General features: G+C 38.3%; 1 protein-coding gene across 2 annotated transcripts in view; it reads right to left on the bottom strand.

The window, feature by feature from the left end:
• The window catches only part of CHN1 (chimerin 1), a 133,026-nt gene that overhangs the window by 41,706 nt on the left and 71,944 nt on the right, over positions 1 to 19,376 (bottom strand). Inside the window, exons 1-2 of one of the 2 annotated variants that reach the window (XM_050969039.1) lie at positions 15,916 to 15,996; positions 1,760 to 1,837 (exon numbers count right to left, since the gene is read on the bottom strand). In XM_050969039.1, coding sequence (XP_050824996.1) covers positions 1,760 to 1,837; positions 15,916 to 15,924 — 87 coding nt within the window. In that variant the 5' untranslated portion in view covers positions 15,925 to 15,996. Of the gene's footprint in view, positions 1 to 1,759; positions 1,838 to 15,915; positions 15,997 to 19,376 lie in introns of those variants that run through there. The other variant, XM_050969038.1, reaches the window with a different exon arrangement.

Genomic DNA, 19,376 nt, shown 5'->3' with positions numbered 1-19,376 from the left:
AAATTATTTAACAAAAGGAATCTGTTTACACTGACTTCATTTTAATGGCTTCGTGGAAGAAATGGTGTACTTTTAATAGGTGTATTTTTCTAACAGGAATACATTTAAGGGAAGAGCAGTACAACAGTGATGATAATAATAATAATAATAATATTGTTTGTGCAGTATTTACTTCTTAAGATCAGACAGTATGTTTAAGCAGCTAGCATAACAAATTCAAATGTAAAAGGACAGTGCTATAGAAAATCTATTTCAGAAAAGAAGCAGACTAACAAGAATCAGACCATCAGAGTATTTCCAGAACAGAACAGAAATATATGCTATTTCATACAGCAGCTAAGAAAGAACGCGGTATACAAAATGAAACATAAAAAGTATTTTATATATATGGGTGTTCATGGGAAATCAGTATCTATTAGCACTTACGATTATCCTCAAAATCTAAGGCAAAGGTCTCAGTTGCAAGGCAACATTTTAAATCACCTGTACAACCCAGGTTCTTGTAAAAATATACTCTGGATTTAATTAACAGCCAGCAGGATTATTCTGTGCCATATGTTCATATTAAATGCTAATTTTCTATTTTTATATAATTTTGTATACATTTTTCAAATTTATACTTATTGGAGGAGTCCTGTCCAGAAAAACATTGTGATAATAAAGGTTTCCAATTCTAGTGATGGTATGAACTTGAGAGCTAGAAGCCATATTTAAAAAAAAATAAAAAATCAAATGAGTGTTGAGTACTGGAACTGTGAGAAAAAGTAAAATATCAGATGGAAATTGAAACAGAAAGTAAGTGAATGTTATCAGATTTCTTGCTAAAATATTCAGGATTTCCCCCCCCACTCTAACATTTAAAAAAAATCTGTAAGGGAAAAAACCACCACCACCAAAAATCTGTTCTAGGCACTCAGTGTAAAGTTGATATAATCACTCAGTTCACTTATACAGTTTTGCATATACAGCTTACCTATTATATCATAAATTTGGTTGCAAAAAGCTGAATTTCTAAGACTTTACACGATAGTTACAACAATCATGTACATAGAGCAGATATACTGTCATGCGTATCTCTTAATGGATAAAAGAGGAATATATTTATAAAAACACATTAGAATAATTAGAAGCTACATAAAAGTAAAAGCAAATTACATTAAAATGAAGAGTAGGTGCTAGTGTCAGCAGCTTCAATAGTCTCCTGGTAAACCATACTCCTTTCATCAGAGTCAATTCATTAACACAGGAGAAAAGCCGGAAACTAAGGGAAATGCAGACCATCTGCTCAATCCAGATGCAATAGAACATGCTTCGATATTCAATGCTATTTACCAGCAACAAACAGAGATAAGATCTGTTTAATCCTCTAATCAAAGATTGAACAAAGGTCTTTTGACATCTGTTTCACAAATAAAAATTAAACTAAAATAATTATAATTAAAAGATAACTTTCTCACTGCATTTCACTGTTAACTTTTTTCTCTCTATATATATAGAAACAATTTTAATTAACATAGATACCCCAGGTACAGTAAGTAGGATCACAACAATTAAATGTATTTAAGCATTCCACAATATTTTTGCTGCTAATTTATATTTTTAAATGTCTAATTCCTTTAACTAGCAAGAATATTTTAGCTGAAGTGTTTAAGTTTTTAAAAAGCCACATTGCATGTATTTACTTGCAGTCTTGAAGCTATTCTAGAACTAAAAAACATTTTCTGTAGTTATAAGTTGAAAAAAGTAGGGTAATTCTTACCTTGAAATTGTGAACCTTTTCATATTTTGGAATATGTTCATTTTCTTTCAGAGTTGCTCTTCTGACAAGTGATGTCAACTGTGAATAAGCAAAGAGTTTAAGAGGTTGCCAAATTGTCACAGATGACTTCTGAGAACCCAGTTTCATTCCCAAGGCTGTTATCAATAAATCTTGTTGACGGCTCTCTTGTTTTGAGTTGTGAACTGCAGATCTATTAGCTTTTTGCCCTGACCAAGACTCTTTGGATGGCATTTTAGAATTGACAGGAAATAAAAATAAAAAGCTGTATTGATCTGTGCTCTCTGTAGCTCAATCTGAATTCAAAAAACAGAAACAAACATTTCAGAAACCTAAACTGTTCTGGAGAAAGACATGTTCATAGTGATGATAATGATGCACTTCTTATAAAAAGGCTGACGTAACTAGGCAGATTCTTCTTGCTTCTGTTTTTAAAGGGCTCTAATATGAGCTTGAAAAACTTAAAGGTCTAGATACCAATAAAATTGGAGTTACTATTAATGTAAGAAAGCCCAGCGTCTCTTCATCCATTTAAAAAACCATGTTATTTAGTCAAATAATGCATTTCTAAAAGCTCTCATTCCTACTCAATACACTGATGCCCATTTTGAATGAAAGATGCTCACATACTGCATATAATCAGTTTCTAGCAACAGACACTCTGCTAACCTCAGTCTAGCAAGGAGGGGGTTTAGCAGTGAGGGATGGATTAGACTGGTCACATTACAAAGGCAGATAGCCAATGAAAAAACAGCAATAGTATTTAAGTACTGTATTCCTTAACTCACTCACTCTCCCTCCTCCCATGTAAGACTTACTTGCTGGCTCAAGGAAAAATATCAGCAGGAAGATAATGAGCAATGAATGAGTCATACATCATTACAAAATGGCATCTTTTGCCATTTAAAAGCTGAGGAGATGGTAATATATTTTCATGCTTAAAAATACTGTGAAAAGATAATCCAGGAGAGACTAAGGAAACAGCCCCATTTTTTTTGCTAACTACGAAGTGATGCTGGCAACTGGAACCAAACTGTATTAATGCTGAGCATAGCAGTCAGTGCAGATTGTTTTTCATTTATAACAACACTATCCTTGTGTTTGTTACATGTGTTTAAAAACCTGTGTAATAAACTAATTCTACTGAGTGGAAGTGTCAGCTTTTTCTTCTCTCCAGTGGAGATCTCAGCACTTAAAATGTATCCCACCAAGATCTCACCTCTTTAAACCACCTTTTCCACCAAAAGATCTGGGATTAGATTCGCTGTTCCCTTGCACATTGCGTAGTTGTGCACATCAGCACAAAATGAGTGCAAAGTGGGTGTAAAATGCTACCAGGTCAGAAGGGTAGGGTTTCACACCCATTTAGCACTGGTGTAAACAATTATAGAATGCTAAGGGCACTGGAGGAGCTGGTTGCTACAGCTGTGGCCCTGCATGCACAGACTTGACCAACTAGCCAGGGTGCAATTCCCATCTACTCTTCATCCTCCATCTAAACTCCAACACCACAAGCACTCACCCCCTGCAGTAGGGGAGAGAGATGACCAGTTTTTATACCCACCAGTCTATGTGTGATGCCTAAGACAAACAGGGATGTGAAGGCTGAAGGGCAGAAGCTGTGTGGAGCCAAATGATGTGAGCTTTGAGAATCAAGGTGCTTGAGCAGGATTTGCTGATTTTCCTTCTTGGCCAATATCTTTCGTCAGGTTTGCAAAATATTCTGAACCTCAAATCCAGGTTGGTTTAGATGCAATACAGATGCTTTGCCCAATGCTACTGCTAGGATATTGCTACTGAATAGCCACGAGCCAGCATGTTGGCTGCAGGCTGCAGCTGAAATGCAGTGGTGGTTCCTAGACTGGCCACATAAGCAGTTCAATTCAACTCAGACAGGGGACTGGTTAGCCAAACTCTGAATACTGTTGCCCAGATTTCTTGTTGGGAATCTGTTCCTGCCATTACTCTATTGAAAAATAACTGTCCAACTGCTGCCAGGATCTATCGGTTTTAACCACTTCTCTCCGCAGAAGTATCTGGCCTTAGTTTTGACATACCTAATATGAATCAGTGTCCATTTATTGTTCTCTCTTATCTCTGTCCTGGTTTGTTGAGCCACACATAGCGGAATGGATGTGGTGGGGAGGGAATGGTCCCAGGCAGGTAGCAGTGGTTGGGAAAGGCTACCATAGCACCTATGTGGAAGCAGGTGGGGAAGGAGATGCTCACACAGGTGAGGTGGAAGCTGGATGGGCCATTCAACTCATACACTTCTTCAGGGTGCTGAAATTCTAGGGCTTATCCCACCCACAAATTTCTGGCTAAGATGACACATCAAAATTTCACCCCTAGCCTACCATATCTGGCAGCATTCACTATTAAATAATGTACAGGTAAATCCACAACCATGGAGTACATCTGTTCCAAAAGGCTCCCAGTGACAGCCAGCTCAGCAAAGAAGAGACTGGTCCTGGGAACCAAAGATCCGTCTCAGATGACATTGTGGAATACTAATGCCAGTAGGCCAGCCAACTAGCCCCCAACTTCCTCTTCACTTCACTCACCCCTTTAAAAAAAATAAAATCACTGACACTGCTCTGAAGATGCACTGAACTAGCAAGAAAATAGTATATTTTCCAGTTCCATTACTAGAAGAAACAAGCCAGCCATTCTTTAATGGTAAATTTGCACTCAGACAATTATCAGAACATACCACTGTTAGTTCTTACCACATTATAAATAAATTATATTACTTAAGAAGTAATATAAATCATTCTGATTTTTCCTTTTCATCCTCTGGCAAAGTCTGACATACTTTTTTCTTAGTTGTCAATTTCCTTTTTTCTATTTCTAAAAGACTGATTTATTTTCAATTACTCTTTAGAATCACATTAGTAGAAAATGATTTCTGGGTTCTAGAAAATTAAATCTAGAGAACACCAATAAAAAGGTAAACAAAGCTACCTAACAGGGAAAGGTCACGCTCTCACTGCTGTAATTATGAAAAAGGTTTGTAATCTAAAAAGTAGCTTTAAGATAAAGTAGTGTTAGAATTAAAATGGATTGTTAGAAAAATCTACCTACAACTGGTTATTAGTCTTGCATAAAGTAGCTTCACACTGTTTATTACAAGGTATTTTCTGATGATTACACACATATATATACACACTATATATAGATACAAATACTGCACACACCTTATACAGGTATTTTTATATTGTATATGGTGTAATCCAATCAAACTATGTTAAACAAAGTTGCAAAATCAGGCATTAAAAAATTAGGAAAAATAGTATGTGATCATGCAATTAAAGACTCCTATGTATACGCATAAGATGTCAAAATTAAGATTGCACAGGAAACCTTCATTCTGGCAGTTCCTAACTGAGTACTTGGATTTGCAACCTTAATGTTCTTTTATTGCAGTTTTTTGTATGTTATTTCCTACTTTTAAGAAAACTGAAAAAACAAAAATTCTATTGTGCGAAGCCATATTGACCTACAGCTTAGGTCATTAGCAGGATTCAGACCTACAGTTCTCTACTATATGGGTTAAAAGACTGAGTAACTATTAGTAGGCTTGTCATAAACAGATGGTTAAGGGTTAATGTCTCTTTTACCTGTAAAGGGTTAAGAAGCTCAGTGAACCTGACTGACACCTGACCAGAGGACCAATTGGGGGACAAGATACTTTCAAATCTTGGTGGAGGGAAGTCTTTGTTTGTGCTTTTTGGTTGGTTCGTTGTTCGCTCTCGGGACTGAGAGGAATGGGACATCATTCCAGGTTCTCCAATCTTTCTGAATCAGTCTTTCATGTTTCCAAATAGTAATTAATAGCAGGCAAGGTGGATTAGTCTTATGTTTGTTTTCTCAACTGGTAAATGTGTCTTTTTGCTGGAAGGATTTTTACCTCTGTTTGCTGTAACTTTGCTGTACCTCTGTACAGCTGTTTGCTGTTTGCTGTAACTTTGAATCTCAGGCTGGGGGGGAGGGTGGGGAGTCCCTCTAGTCTATATGAATCTGAGTACCCTGTAAAGCATTTTCCATCCTGATTTTACAGAGATAATTTTTACCTTTTCTTTCTCTAATTAAAAGCTTTCTTTTTAAGAACCTGATTGATTTTTCCTTGTTTTAGAATCCAAGGGATTAAGTCTAAACTCACCAGGGATTGGTGGGGGGAAAAGGAGGGGGATGGTTAAATTCTCCTTGTTTTAAGACCCAAGGGGTTTGGGTCTTGGGTTCGTTCCCCAGGGAAGGTTTTGGGGGAACAAAGTGTGCCAGACACAGACTTCTGGCTGGTGGCAGCGTACCAAATTTAAGCTGGTAATTAAGCCTAAAAGTGATCATGCAGGTCACCACTTCTTGAACCCTAAAGTTCAAAGTGGGGAATAAACCTTGACAAGGCTGTTATCCTCTCTGTGGACCAGCCACTAGAGTGACTAGATGAGATACACTCTTTGCCAGTGGGTTTCACAGGTATTTGCTGTATGGAAATGTGGTTTAGTGGTTACAAATCCTACTGCTCCTGTCCCCTTGGCCTGTTTGTCCCCTCGGCTCCTAGCCACCCCACCCCAGCTCCTGCTCTGTCTTCCCTTCTGTTCCTACTCTAACCCTTGCCCCCGGCACCCTGCCTCCCTCTCCTCCTTTCAGCCCCTCCACCCATTGGCCCTTGCCCTCCCTCTCCTCCCATAGCTCCTGCACCCCTCTCCCACCTCCCACAGCTCCTGCAATGCTCCTACCCTAACTCCCATCCTCTGGTTCTTGGCTCCGTCCACCAGTGTGGCCCCTTCTTTGCTCCTGCAACCATGACCTCTTATCACAGTGCATCACTTAGCAACATACAAGCATCTATAACCACTACCTAATAAAAAGGACCGTTGTGCTCTTTTTTCTTTTATTTGTGAAGTCCTTTGTACTGTTGCAGAATTTGCTACTCTGGTTTTTCTTGTGACCTGGTTTTTCTAAATAAGATTTAATTAGGATATACACTTATTTTTGCCAGTCTCAGAACCAGTGAGATCTTATTTTACTATGTATCATCTCCAGAAATGTTTTGTACAGTGTTCCATGGCTTACGACGCACTCTAATGTGCCACTTTCTGAGCAGCTAGCAACAGTCATGTTACAAAGCTTAACTCAGTCACCACATAATAAAATAGGTATCATACATGATATTTTTCTAAAATTGTAAGCCAACATATTCAGTATGTGTTAAATAATAAAACAAAACTACCCAGTGGGAAATTATGATAATAGACCGTTCCAGATGCATAGATAAGCTCTCTAAAATCAGAAAATGCCAAAGTTAAGCTTGTGTGGGCAACCTTTCCTCTCGCTCCTTGTGCATATTCATTATAATAGAGTGTTCAGTATTAGGACCACCTGGGTCCTTTTTCAAATACAATATCATACTATTTCTTTCAACCTTAGATACACATTTGTAATATCTTGCAGTTTTTGTCACTCATTCGCATTTTTACTCTTGTAATAATTCAATATATTTTTCTTGATTTAGACTTTGTATATAATAAATTCTCTGTACTCTAAGGAATGTACTTTAATAATAGCAGCTATATTATATACATTTTCTTTACAATCAGCAGGGACAGTGTGTCAGGGAATGAGATTTTAAAAGAAACCTGATTTGCTATGCACTCAGCCACCTTCTAGTGTTCTCACTAAATAGCTAAGTTAGACATGCACATATGTGCAGAAAATCTTTCCTTGCCTGCACACTTTATGAGTGTATTTTATGGCTCAGTACACAATTTTCAAAGGGTAATAAATCGGTCAAATTGCTAAACCAAGCCCCAATTTTTTCTAGTACAATACTAGGCATTTCTCCTTACTGAAAGCTATCTCCATTTCAAATCTCATTTTCCCAGGTATTTCAGCTATAGGCTTGTTCCAAAAAGGTCACACAGTTTCGAGTGTTTGGAATCTGTGACCAGTTTTTTTTTTCCACCATCCTTGAATGCGATTTCTTTTTTTTTTAAGCTCAGGATTTCCAGACACAATTTACCTACAGATAGAGATGATGCATAGAAAATTTCAGCCTGGAAGGCAAAATATTTCGAAACTTATAAGCAACTGAAAACAGGAGATTAGAATGGAAAGCATCATGCAATCTCAACAACTAAGATTGTGGTTGCCGTTTATCCTGCTATAATATCACATCTGAACACAGCTCCAACACAGAATTTTGCTTTATAAAAATAAACAGAGTCCCAACCTCTCGTATAAATAAGGAATATATCTCTAAATACAATGTATTTCTGCAGAAAGATATCTTCAAGAAAAATAAAATATTTCCAGTTATACTGTGCAACTGATGCAGCCATACTCTGAAGATACTGAAATATATTTATTCTGTGTGTAACTCAGTTTGAGTTAACAGCTACCCAGAGATGAATTTGCTTTTACAGCTGGCTGAAAAATGAAAACCTATCAGTGAGACAAATTTTGGAATGCCTGGTATTTTCATTCTGAAATGATCAAAATGGACCCAATGTTAGTTTTTAAAAGATTTATTGTGAAATTTGTTTTCAATTTTTTTGTAAAACTTCTATCAAAAAAGTTATTGAAATGGTTAACATTTTTCATGTCATAAATGTAGATAAATCATGTACATTTTGATGTTTTCCATAAAAATTCTGACAAAATCCAAAAAACATGCAACTTTTCATGAAAGTTTTGACAATGTCAATATTTTTCCACAAAATTTTTTTTTTTAAAAATAGGCCTTTAAAATAAAAAAAAAGTTCTTAAAAACATTCATCCGGCTCTATTTGTGCTGTAAAATTCAACCTTAATTATATCTTTCACATGTAATCCTTTAATTGAAAAATTAATAAACAAACCCCAAATTAAGATAAAAATAAGAGATAAGCTATTAACATTTGTTGTGTAGTCCCTGTGCATAAAGCATGAATTGTGTTTTGTGTTTCTATTTTATGCATTGCAGCTGGAGAATATTAATATTATACTTTTGTAAGAATTTTAGATTCATGCTAGTATAAAAGATGGTAAGATTAGAAATATTAAATATAATGCTATAAGTTTTACTTAAACACAGTTCTCATACACAAATAAACACACTTCTAAAATCAAAAAGATCTTCACACGGTCAACTTGAAGTTGTTATTCTGCAAACAAACTAACTCTCCAATCACTATCGCTGATTTCAGTCTTGGGAAAGTCTGGTTTATTTTGTTACTACAAACATGGTTTGTTTTAAGTTTACTTAGATGCAGTTATCAAAACTGGCCTTTTGGAAATGACAAGTGGAAAATGCAGACTGTCAAAAACAGTCCACCGTGACTGTTTCTCTCTATTACTAACTCTAAGCTAAAAACAGCTAATATTTTCTGTGCTGGAGAACAACAGAATCATAGAAATGAAGGGCTGGAAGGGATGTCAAGAAGTCATCAAGTCCAGCCCCCTACACTGAGGCAGGACCAAGTACACCTTATACTATACTGAACAGTAAATGATACTGAGAAGTATTCCCCTAAGCACAATACTGCAAACAATTTCATTCATGCATCATTAGATTACATGATACATTAGAAGCAAGAAATACAAATACATTAGAGGCAAGAAGACGACTAAACACAGAATAGGCCCTTTACTCAATGAGGGGGGAAAGATAACAACAGAAAATGTGGAAATGGCAGAAGTGCTAAATGACGTTTTTGTTTCAGTTTTCACCAAAAAATGTAGTAGTGATTGAACGTCTAACATAGTGAATCTCAGTGAAAATGAGGTAGGATCTGAGGCTAAAATAGGGAAATAATGAGTTAAAAATTACTTAGACAAGTTAGATGTCTTCAAGTCGGCAGGACCTGATGAAATGCATCCTAGAATACACAAGAAGCTGACTGAGGAGATATCTGAGCCATTAGTGATTATCTTCAAAAATTCATGGAAGATAGGAGAGATTCCAAAGGACTGGAAGAGGACAAACATAGTGCCAACCCATAAAAAGGGGAATAAGGACAACTGGGGAATTACAGACCACTCAGCTTAACTTCAGTTTCCAGAAAGACAATGGAACAAATAATCAAGCAATCAATTTGCAAACACCTAGAAGATAAAATGACAAGTAACAGTCGGCATGGATTTGTCATGAACTCATGTCAAACCAACCAAATAGCTTTCTTTGACAGAGTGACAAGCCTAGTGAATGGGGGGAAAGCAGATGTGATATATCTTTACTTTAGAAAGACTTTTGATACTGTCTCGCATGACTTTCTCATAAACAAACTAGGGAAATATAGCCTAGATGGAACTAGGTGCATAACTGGTTGAAAAATCGTTCCCAGAAAGTAGTTATCAGTGATTCACAGACAAGCTGTAAGGGCCTATAGAGTGGAGTCCAGGGACTGGTCCTCGATCCAGTTCTGTTCAATATCTTCATCAATGATTTAGATAATGACATATAGAGTACACTTATAAAGTCTGCAGACAATACCAAGCTGAGAAGGATTGCAAGTGCTTTGGAAGATAAGATTAAAATTTAAAATGATCTGGACAAACTCGAGAAATGGTCTGAAGTAAAATGGATAAAATTCAATAAGGACAAATGCAAAGTACTCCACATAGGAAGGAACAATCAATGACACATACAAAATGGGAAATGCCTAGGAAGGAGTACTGCGGAAAGAGATTTGGGGGTTATAGTGGACCACAAACTAAATATGAGTCAACAGTATACTGCTGTTGAAAAAAAAAAGAACATCATTCTGAGATATATTAGCAGGAATGTTGTAAGCAAGACACGAGAAGTAATTTTTTCATTCTACTCTGTGCTGATAAGGCCTCAACTGGAGTATGGTACTGTGTCCAGTTCTGGGCACCACATTTCAGGGAAGATGTGGACAAATTGGAGAAAGTCCAGAGGAGAACAAAAAAAATGATTTAAGATCTAGAACTGGGTTTGTTTAGTCTGCAGAAGAGAAGATGGAGGGGGCACAAGATAACAGTTGTCAAGTACATAAAAGGTTGTTACAAGGAGGAGGGAGAAAACTGTTCTTGCTAACATCTGAGATTAGGAGAATAAGCAATGGGTTTAAATTGTAGCAAAGGAGATTTGGGCTGGACCTTACGAAAAACTTCTGTCAGGGTAGTTAAGCACTGGAACAAATTGCCTAGGGAGGTTATGGAATCTCCATCATTGTCTAACCTGTTCTTAAAAACCTCCAAACGTCTTTCAGGAATGGTCTAGTTAGTACTACTCCTGCCTTGAGTGCAGGGGACTGGACTAGGATGACCTCTCAAGGTCCCTTCTAGTCCTACATTCCTATGACTCTATTATTTTCAATTTAGAAGAAATTCAGCTTTATTTTTAAGTACAAATACATGACTGATCAAAGCAAGATACTTTTTCAACTGCCAAACAAAAAAACCCATACATTTGCTCTTTTTTTTTTTAAATTATGTTGATATAGATGCTTGGGTCCAACAATGGTGTAAATCCAGAGTAGTTCCAATAAAGCCAATGGTTCTGGACCTGCATGACCCCATTAACTTCAATGGAGATACTCAGCATTTAGTGAAGTCAGAAACTGTCCCACTGAATCTTTAGAAACAGAGGGAGGGGGAATTCTAGGGATTTCCCTAAAGTTTTTTTTCCAAGTGTAAGTATTTCCAAAGAACTTTTCCATAAAGTTTTAGAATGAACGTTGCTGCCATTTCAGTGGTAAATCCCATGCTGCAATAGGGTGACCAGATGTCCTGATTATATGGGGGCAGTCCCGATATTCAGGGCTTTCTCTTATATAGGACCTATTACTTCCCACCCCCGTCCCGATTTTTCACATTTGCTACCTGGTCACCTTATGCAGCAGTGGCTTCATTTTGAAAGTAATCACCACAACTTTATTCATACTGAATAACCAAGACACTAGGCATGCAACATTAGACACTATCCCGTCAATATATCTTCTGCAGAACCCCAACACAGAATACTCCTATGCCCTTGAGTGGGGCAGCACTGCGGGCCCATTCCCCTATTGAGAACCCAAGGCCTGGTGTTCTCAAACACCATGTTCTATGCACCAGGAGACTGGCACCTCCACTGTGTGACTGATCCTCTTTGTCTTGTATGAAACTGGTCTAACCCACTGATGTCCCCTGTGTCCCTGGAAAATAGCCTTAACTTACAGGTTACTCTTGTAATGGGATGCCTCCCCCACTATGGGTGTATTTAATTAGTTAAATCATCTACTCCAATCCTTTCCTTATAGGCAACGACTACCAATCAAGAGGCACAAAGCAAGCTGTGACAGCAGAACAAATGCAGAGTTGTTACCAAGCTGTATGTGAGTAAGACAAGATAAATCACAAACACTCACCATATTAAAAGGATAGTCAGGAAGGTCAGAATTAAGACTGTCACCTCACTCTTAACTCATACTGCTGTGAGGAGAGAAGTGCAGCACTGAGAGTTAAAACTAAAACATCAGCCTGCACACTTAGTTTCCTCACTCCTGACAGCTCATATAATCACTATCACTTACTCAGGGGCACAGAGGGAGAGCAAATGGGGGCAAATACCAGCCAAACATGGCAAATAACTGCAGGCGGGAGGGGCAGAGGAAAATGGAGCATGACAGACATACTCTCTTCCTTCCCTTCAGATAGCAAAAACCACTCTGTGTGAAAGACATGTAGCCAGGGCTCAGTGGATTTTTTTTTGAGGGACACGCTGTTGCCAGCTGTTGGGGAAGCACATTTGGGGTGCATCAAGGGGGTGCAGTCCTCTGCAAAATGGTGGGATTTTCCAGAGGAAACCCCCCCAGAATTAATGCTGCCTCTTGCAACATTCATTTTCTATCAATAACTTCTACAGTGCCTCCATCAAGAGCTTGATCCCGGAAGATGCTGAGCACAAGATGAATATTAAGGCAATATGGGGCCTGAAGCACATCACAACACAGCACTTATGGCCTTCTTCCCGCACTAGAGTGACAGGGACCGTATGCTTCAGTGGGGCTACTCATATACTTCAAAAATTAAGCACATGCTAATGTGCTTTGCTGGATCAGGGCTAAGGTACTCAGCACCTTGCAGGACAGAGCCCTAGAAGAGGATATTGTACAACCACCAATTAGTTCAGACAGAGCCAGCATGGCCAGCAGTCAAGCCAGAGATTGACAGAGTACATGGGGGTCTTTGGTTCATACAGATACTCTTTGGCACTATGGATGGAAAAAGAATGGGACAGGCTCTCTCCAAACATAATGACTCTGCCTGGGCCTCTCGGCCACCAGGCCAACATCAGGGTTGCAGTGTCAGGGCAGAGGGTAGTGCTATGGGTGGTCAGTGCCCCCTCTACAGAGCAAGGCAGCGGCAGTGCTGGTCTATGATTTTGGGCTCCTCCCAAGAATTTGGGCTTTAGCTATGTGACCGGTTTGTCTATGTGTTAATCCAGCTCCGGCCACATCTCCGGATTTTTTTTAAAATGAGTTCCAGGATATGATAGCAATACTCAATACAGCACAGACTACTTTTCCTTAATACAGTCATGATTTTATGAAGATAATACAAAATCAATATTGTTGTTGCATAGTTACAGAATTTAAAAAATAGTAAATAGTAGTTTCTCTACACACATACACCCCAGTATACGTAATAGTGGGTCTAAAAAACCAAAACAAAACCCAAAAGACAAAATGCAGTTGGTGGGTAGCTGCAGTAAAAAGTTTGGGAATCACACTACAAGGCATCTTTTCCAATCCTTCAGTCATTCTCATGGCTCTTCTTTGATCCTTCTCCAATTTAACAACATCCTTCTTGAATGGGGACACCAGAACTGGACACAGTATTCCTGTAGCAGTTGCACAAATGCCAAACACAGAGGTGATATAATCTCCTTACTCCTACTCAGTAGTCCCGTTTACACATCCAATGATTGCAGTAGCCTATTTGACCACAGTGTTGCACTAGGATCACATGTATCCAGTATAACCCCCAAATTTTTTGCAGAGTGACTACTTCACAGATGACATTGTGATATCCTTTAAGTATGGCCTCCATTGTTTGCCCATGGATGTCTGATCTTACATTTGGCTGTATTGAAACACATTGTTTGCTTGAACCCAGCTTATCAAGCGACAGTGAATTTACAACCATTTGCACCCAAAGCATGACACTTTTCACTACTCCACAAATCTAGTGATCTGAGACACCAGTCACTTGAATAACTAAGTAATTAAAAGCAGCAACGAGTCCTGTGGCACCTTATAGACTAACAGACGTTTTGGAGCATGAGCTTTCGTGGGTGAATACCCACTTCGTTGGATGCATGACGAAGTGGGTATTCACCCACGAAAGCTCATGCTCCAAAACGTCTGTTAGTCTATAAGGTGCCACAGGACTCTTTGCTGCTTTTACAGATCCAGACTTACACGGCTACCCCTCTGATAAGTAATTAAACAGTCTTTATAAATAGGTACATAAGCATTCCCTTAAACACCACTCAAATAAAAATATACAGCCTGCAAAATGGAGCAATTTTTATTGGGTGAATAACCAAGGGTCCTATATTGATTCTTCATAATCTGGAATGGCTGCTATATGGAGGAAGCACATATTTTAATGCTCGCCAGAGCCCAAGACTATTATACAGATTCTTACACTGTGGTGACCACCGTATTACCTGAGCACCTTCCAGTAAGTAGTGCATTAAGCAATGTTTGTTCTCTCATCCTCTTCCTCCTGCACGTTTAATGCTAGCAAAGGCAAGGTCAAGGAACTGCACCTTGCACTTGGAGCAGAAGGTGGTGATGTTTGTGATGGCCTTAGCTTGGGGGGAGGGTGCACAGGGTTCATTTCAGTCTTGGAATGGTCTGTAAGAAAGCTCTGTCTCCAGCACAGATGAGTATTACTGAGTTGATTTCACCCATAGTAGAACATGACTAGCAGGCACTGAGCTAGGACTGTTGCTTACTGCACACATTTGCTTGTTTCACTATTACCTCATCCTCCCATTCCCACACACGTGTCATTCACCTTATCACAAACCAGGACTATGAGATGTCTGGGTCAGGGACTGTCTTTTTACTTCATGCCTGCATAGTTCCTAGCACAATGGGCTCCTGACTGAGGCTTACAGGTGCTAGTATTATACAAACAGTAAATACCTACCACCTACAGATACTATTCTGGAAAGTTCTTGCCTGGGCAACAGCATCCTGAAGAGAGTCATGGTAGCCACGTGACCCTAATTAACTGCCTTGACTGAGCATATTGGCAGCTCCTCTACCCTCACTTTCCATTTTGTCAACTTATTCTCTTTTTTTCAGCTAATGGCATTACATTTATCTATCTTTTTCTTTTATTTCCTTCTCTTAACCCCCTGCCTTCTCCTGTCTGTGGGGATCTGCATTACTGTGACCAACAGACAACTGACATTCATTTCAGTGAGGTATTACCCCTCACATAAAAATTTCTTGAGCTGTGATTCCTCATGGCAAATTTTATCCCAGAATGTACTTTTAAGCCATTTACAACCCCCACAACAAAACATGCTCTAGCATACGGATAACAGTCATAATATAATGAAAAGCAGAAACTGGATTAACAGTAATCTCATCAAATGTCCATTATCAGTTATATACCACATTCGATAATCAAAGAAAATAAAGGCTATAAAACAAATATTCAAATTCCACCTTAATTATATTTACTTCTAAAAACCTTAGAGGAAAATTATGATTTATTTCTGGAGTGTCCCATAATATGCTGAACACTTTCCAAGTATAAAAGAAGTCACAATTCCTGCACCTTAAAAGAGTTTACACAGTTCCTTTTGTTAAGAACTCCAATAATTCTCAACTATTTACAGGAAGTAAAATTTCTGATAGTGACAAATTTTTATGGAAAAATTAATTTATAACACAGTTCTTTATCTGATCTACTCCAGAGCCATGTGCTCATAAGCAGTTTTTGCATGAAAACCCTACATATTTTTTAATTAAAGAAATTAAATTTGAGGATAATAATTGTTTGGTCCACAAAGCTCTCTTTGATTTGAGTTAATCTGCAGTATTCAAGGAATAGGAGGCTCAGAGTTGGATATAATGTATACAGGCATTATGTACGTTTCTTTTTATCTCTTGTTAATATTTTCTTACCTCATGCATAATATTTCACATCCACATCAGTTTTCTCATGGCAGTCTGCACTCTGCCCCTTATATTAGCCTTTTTTTGTTCTGTGTAATAATTCAATCTAGAATGATTCAATACACTTTGTAATTGAAAACTGCAGCTCATTAATTTCTAAACATTCTTTGTATTTCATACTACACCTGTTCTTTTGGCACAGCCAGTATTCTGAATTCATCCATATCCTTCAGAATAAGCTATGTTGCTAAGATACATGTGTTGTCACAGTTTTCCCCTCCAACATACTTTCAGTTCGTGATCATACTTGTTTAGCATAATTAAGACTGAAAAGTGCTAAACCCACTAATCCTTGCTAAAATAATCCTGGATATAACCCCAGTAATCAAGATGAGTTGATAATTTTAAAATATTTTATTACAATTTTTTTTTGAGTTGTAACATTTGCAGGTAACATTCCTGCAGATCATAATGTGATTTCATCATCATTCTGAAGTCCCTTGTTGATCATTCAACACTGAAAAGAGCTCAGAACTGTGGTGGTCCAAAGTGTCTACTAGCACTTCCCCAGGCCCTGATCCTGCATTTCCTGAGTGCAGGATTCTGCAAGGGTGCAGCTGCACCTACATTCAGTGAACTGCTAGATCAGGCTCAAGATTGACTTTCAGACAAGGCTAGAGTGCAGAATTAAAAAAATGGATTAGATTCCGCTCAAGCATCAAATCTTATTTGCCTTACATATGCTCTCGGTTACACTCATGTAACTCAGGAATAACAACTGACTGTAACCATGTTACTTCTAATTTAAATCTAGAGTAAATGAAATCAGAGCTTGATTCCAAGATCTCCAGCAGTGGAACTACATTCTAAAAAAGTCTCAGAAATAAAGCCCTTAGGTTATTATCACCAGTAAAGTCTTGTAATCTCTAATTCACCAAGAGGTATAAACATGTGCCCAAACTGAGCTCAGAGAAGGCATGTCTACACAGGACTGGTGCTTCCATTTATGCGACCGAGGCGGTTGCCTAGGGTGCCAGAATTGGGGGGCGGGGGCAGCAATTCGGTGGCGGGGGGTCCTTCCGCGCTTCTGGTCTTCGGCCGCAATTCGGAGGCGGGTCCTTCATTTGCTCCGGGACCCGCCGCTGAAGTGCCCCGAAGACCGGGAGTGCGGAAGGACCCCCCCGCTGCTGAATTGCTGCCGACCGGGAGCGCGGAAGGACTCCCGCCTAGGGCGCCAAAAACCCTGGCGCCGCTCCTGTGTCTACACTTACCATGGATTGACACTGCAGCGATCGATCCACAGGGGGTCGACTTAGTGGGTCTAGTGAAGACCCACTAAATCGACCACTTATTGCTCTCCCATCAACTCCGGTACTTCACCGGAATGAGAAGCATAAGGTAAGTCGACAAGAGAGTTTCTCCCATCGACCCAGCACAGCGTAGAAACCACAATAAGTCAACCTAAGCTCAGTTGATTCCAGCTACGTTATTCACATAGCTAGAGTTGCGTAACTTAGGTTGATTTAACCACGTAGTGTAGACCTGCCCAGAGACTATTCAGGTACTGAACATTAGGCAGGTACTTAGGTCTCTTGTTAAATTTAGGCCCTATCTGAGATACAAGAAGAAAATGGTAAGATAAAAGAGGAGGAGGATTGAAGAGAATTACTAATTGCAGGGAGCTTCTACAACACCACAGTGAAATACAATATTTATCATATTGTTAAAATTGTAAAGTATGGAAAATAAAGCAAAGACAAAATAAAAAGTTTCTCCCATACAAAGAAAATTAGAAAATAAATGAAAAGATGGAAAAACCTTCTCATGCCTGTAACTTCTAATGGGAGTCAGGTTTTATAACGCTGTTCAGATGCTTTTTGTTCTCTTCTAGTTGCTGCTCCCATAAAACAATCTTGCTGGCTTTGGTAACTTGGACAACTGGGTTCTTTTGGACATTACTTTGTGGTTTCTTGGTTTCAAACTAGATTAGCAGGCACTAGTGAGTCTAAAAGTAGAGCAACTAATATCCTAGACTAGAAACCAGTCAGTCTATATCCTATTTGAATGGTTCAATTCCTCTTCATCCCTGTATATATTAGTCTTCTTTCCCATTTACTACCTCTGTCTCCTGTGTTACTCTATTAAATTTTCCTGCCATGTGAGAGTTTATGTGAGAGGGCAGCAAACTCACCTATGTTGCTGGTTGAAGTGATTGCCACGAGGAATTCTCACTCTGAGAGTCAGCAATTCCAGGGATGAAGAAACTATCATCTCAAAAGGGGAAAAACAACAGTTCTGAAACAAATTTAAATAGCTTCTTCATTTTAAAATGGTATCATTTTGAAAACGGGCTGCCACCAACCCATTTCTCCATCAAAGGTTTTTGTTATATTACCTATTTGGCTTAGGAAAAAAAAGTCAGTGTGCAGCCAGAGTAGATCGTTTCTATCCCAATGATGTTTTTTATTTTTATTTTTTAATTAATTGGCACAAGTCTTTCTTAAAACATGACTTTCAGATGAAGCCCAGGAAACTACCACTCCTAAGCCCCTATTGCCAATACAAATATCTGGCATTTCATTTGGAATTTGAGGTAAAACACCTTTGGAAAGAATATTTTGTTCTTCTGAACAGCAAGAAACATTGATGTTAAAAATCCATGCTTAAAGTATCATTTTATTTTTACAACTCATCCATTGGGATTAAACTAAATACTGAGCCAACAGATGTGTTTTCTTCTGCTTATTCAGCCAAGTTATTTCCCCTTTTTAGCTTATCCAGGCTCTTTTTAAAGACTAGCTGTAAAAACAAAAAAAACCCCACAAAGCCCCACTCTTCTCTTGTTTTCATACTACTAATATCAATCAACATTTTAAGTGGTTGAAACCATATAAAATAGATAAGCTTATTATTGTTTTGATTCTTAGCTATAAAAATAGCTTAAGAGAATTAACCCATAGCCCCAACATAAGTTATTCAGTAGCTGCTAGCATATCAACCTGCTGAGCAATGCATCTGTCTTAAAACCTTCTGTTTATTGCAAAGGTGGCTGTCAGTTCAGAGGTCTTTTGTCAGTTTCAAAGCACCAAGCTGCAGGTTTGAATGCTAACAGCATTTGGAATTTGAACTGAATGAAAAGTTGTCATTTGGGATTTGAAAAATTTCAGCTCTATGAAAAATACAAATATACATGATGTTACTTTCAATTTTCATGCATTTGTATTAAACATATTGCTACTTTAAGCTGACTGTGAGTCACAGCAATGTTTGAATGCAAATGTACCTCACTTCCATATAGGCTTTGGTAACTGCTTCATGATAACTTTTTCTGCACTGTAAAATCACCCAAAATACTCCTCACCCAATAACACTGGAGACGTTATATAATGCATAACACTTATTAAACACCTCTCAACCATGTTTAGTATAGAAACAGACAATATAACCTTTCATCTCCATATTCATTTACT

The sequence above is a fragment of the Gopherus flavomarginatus genome, chromosome 10, assembly GCF_025201925.1.
Source record: "Gopherus flavomarginatus isolate rGopFla2 chromosome 10, rGopFla2.mat.asm, whole genome shotgun sequence".
NCBI classification, from domain to species: Eukaryota; Metazoa; Chordata; order Testudines; family Testudinidae; genus Gopherus; species Gopherus flavomarginatus.
The sequence above is the reverse complement of the archived record's forward strand: the minus strand, read 5'-3'. Positions and strand labels throughout refer to the sequence as shown.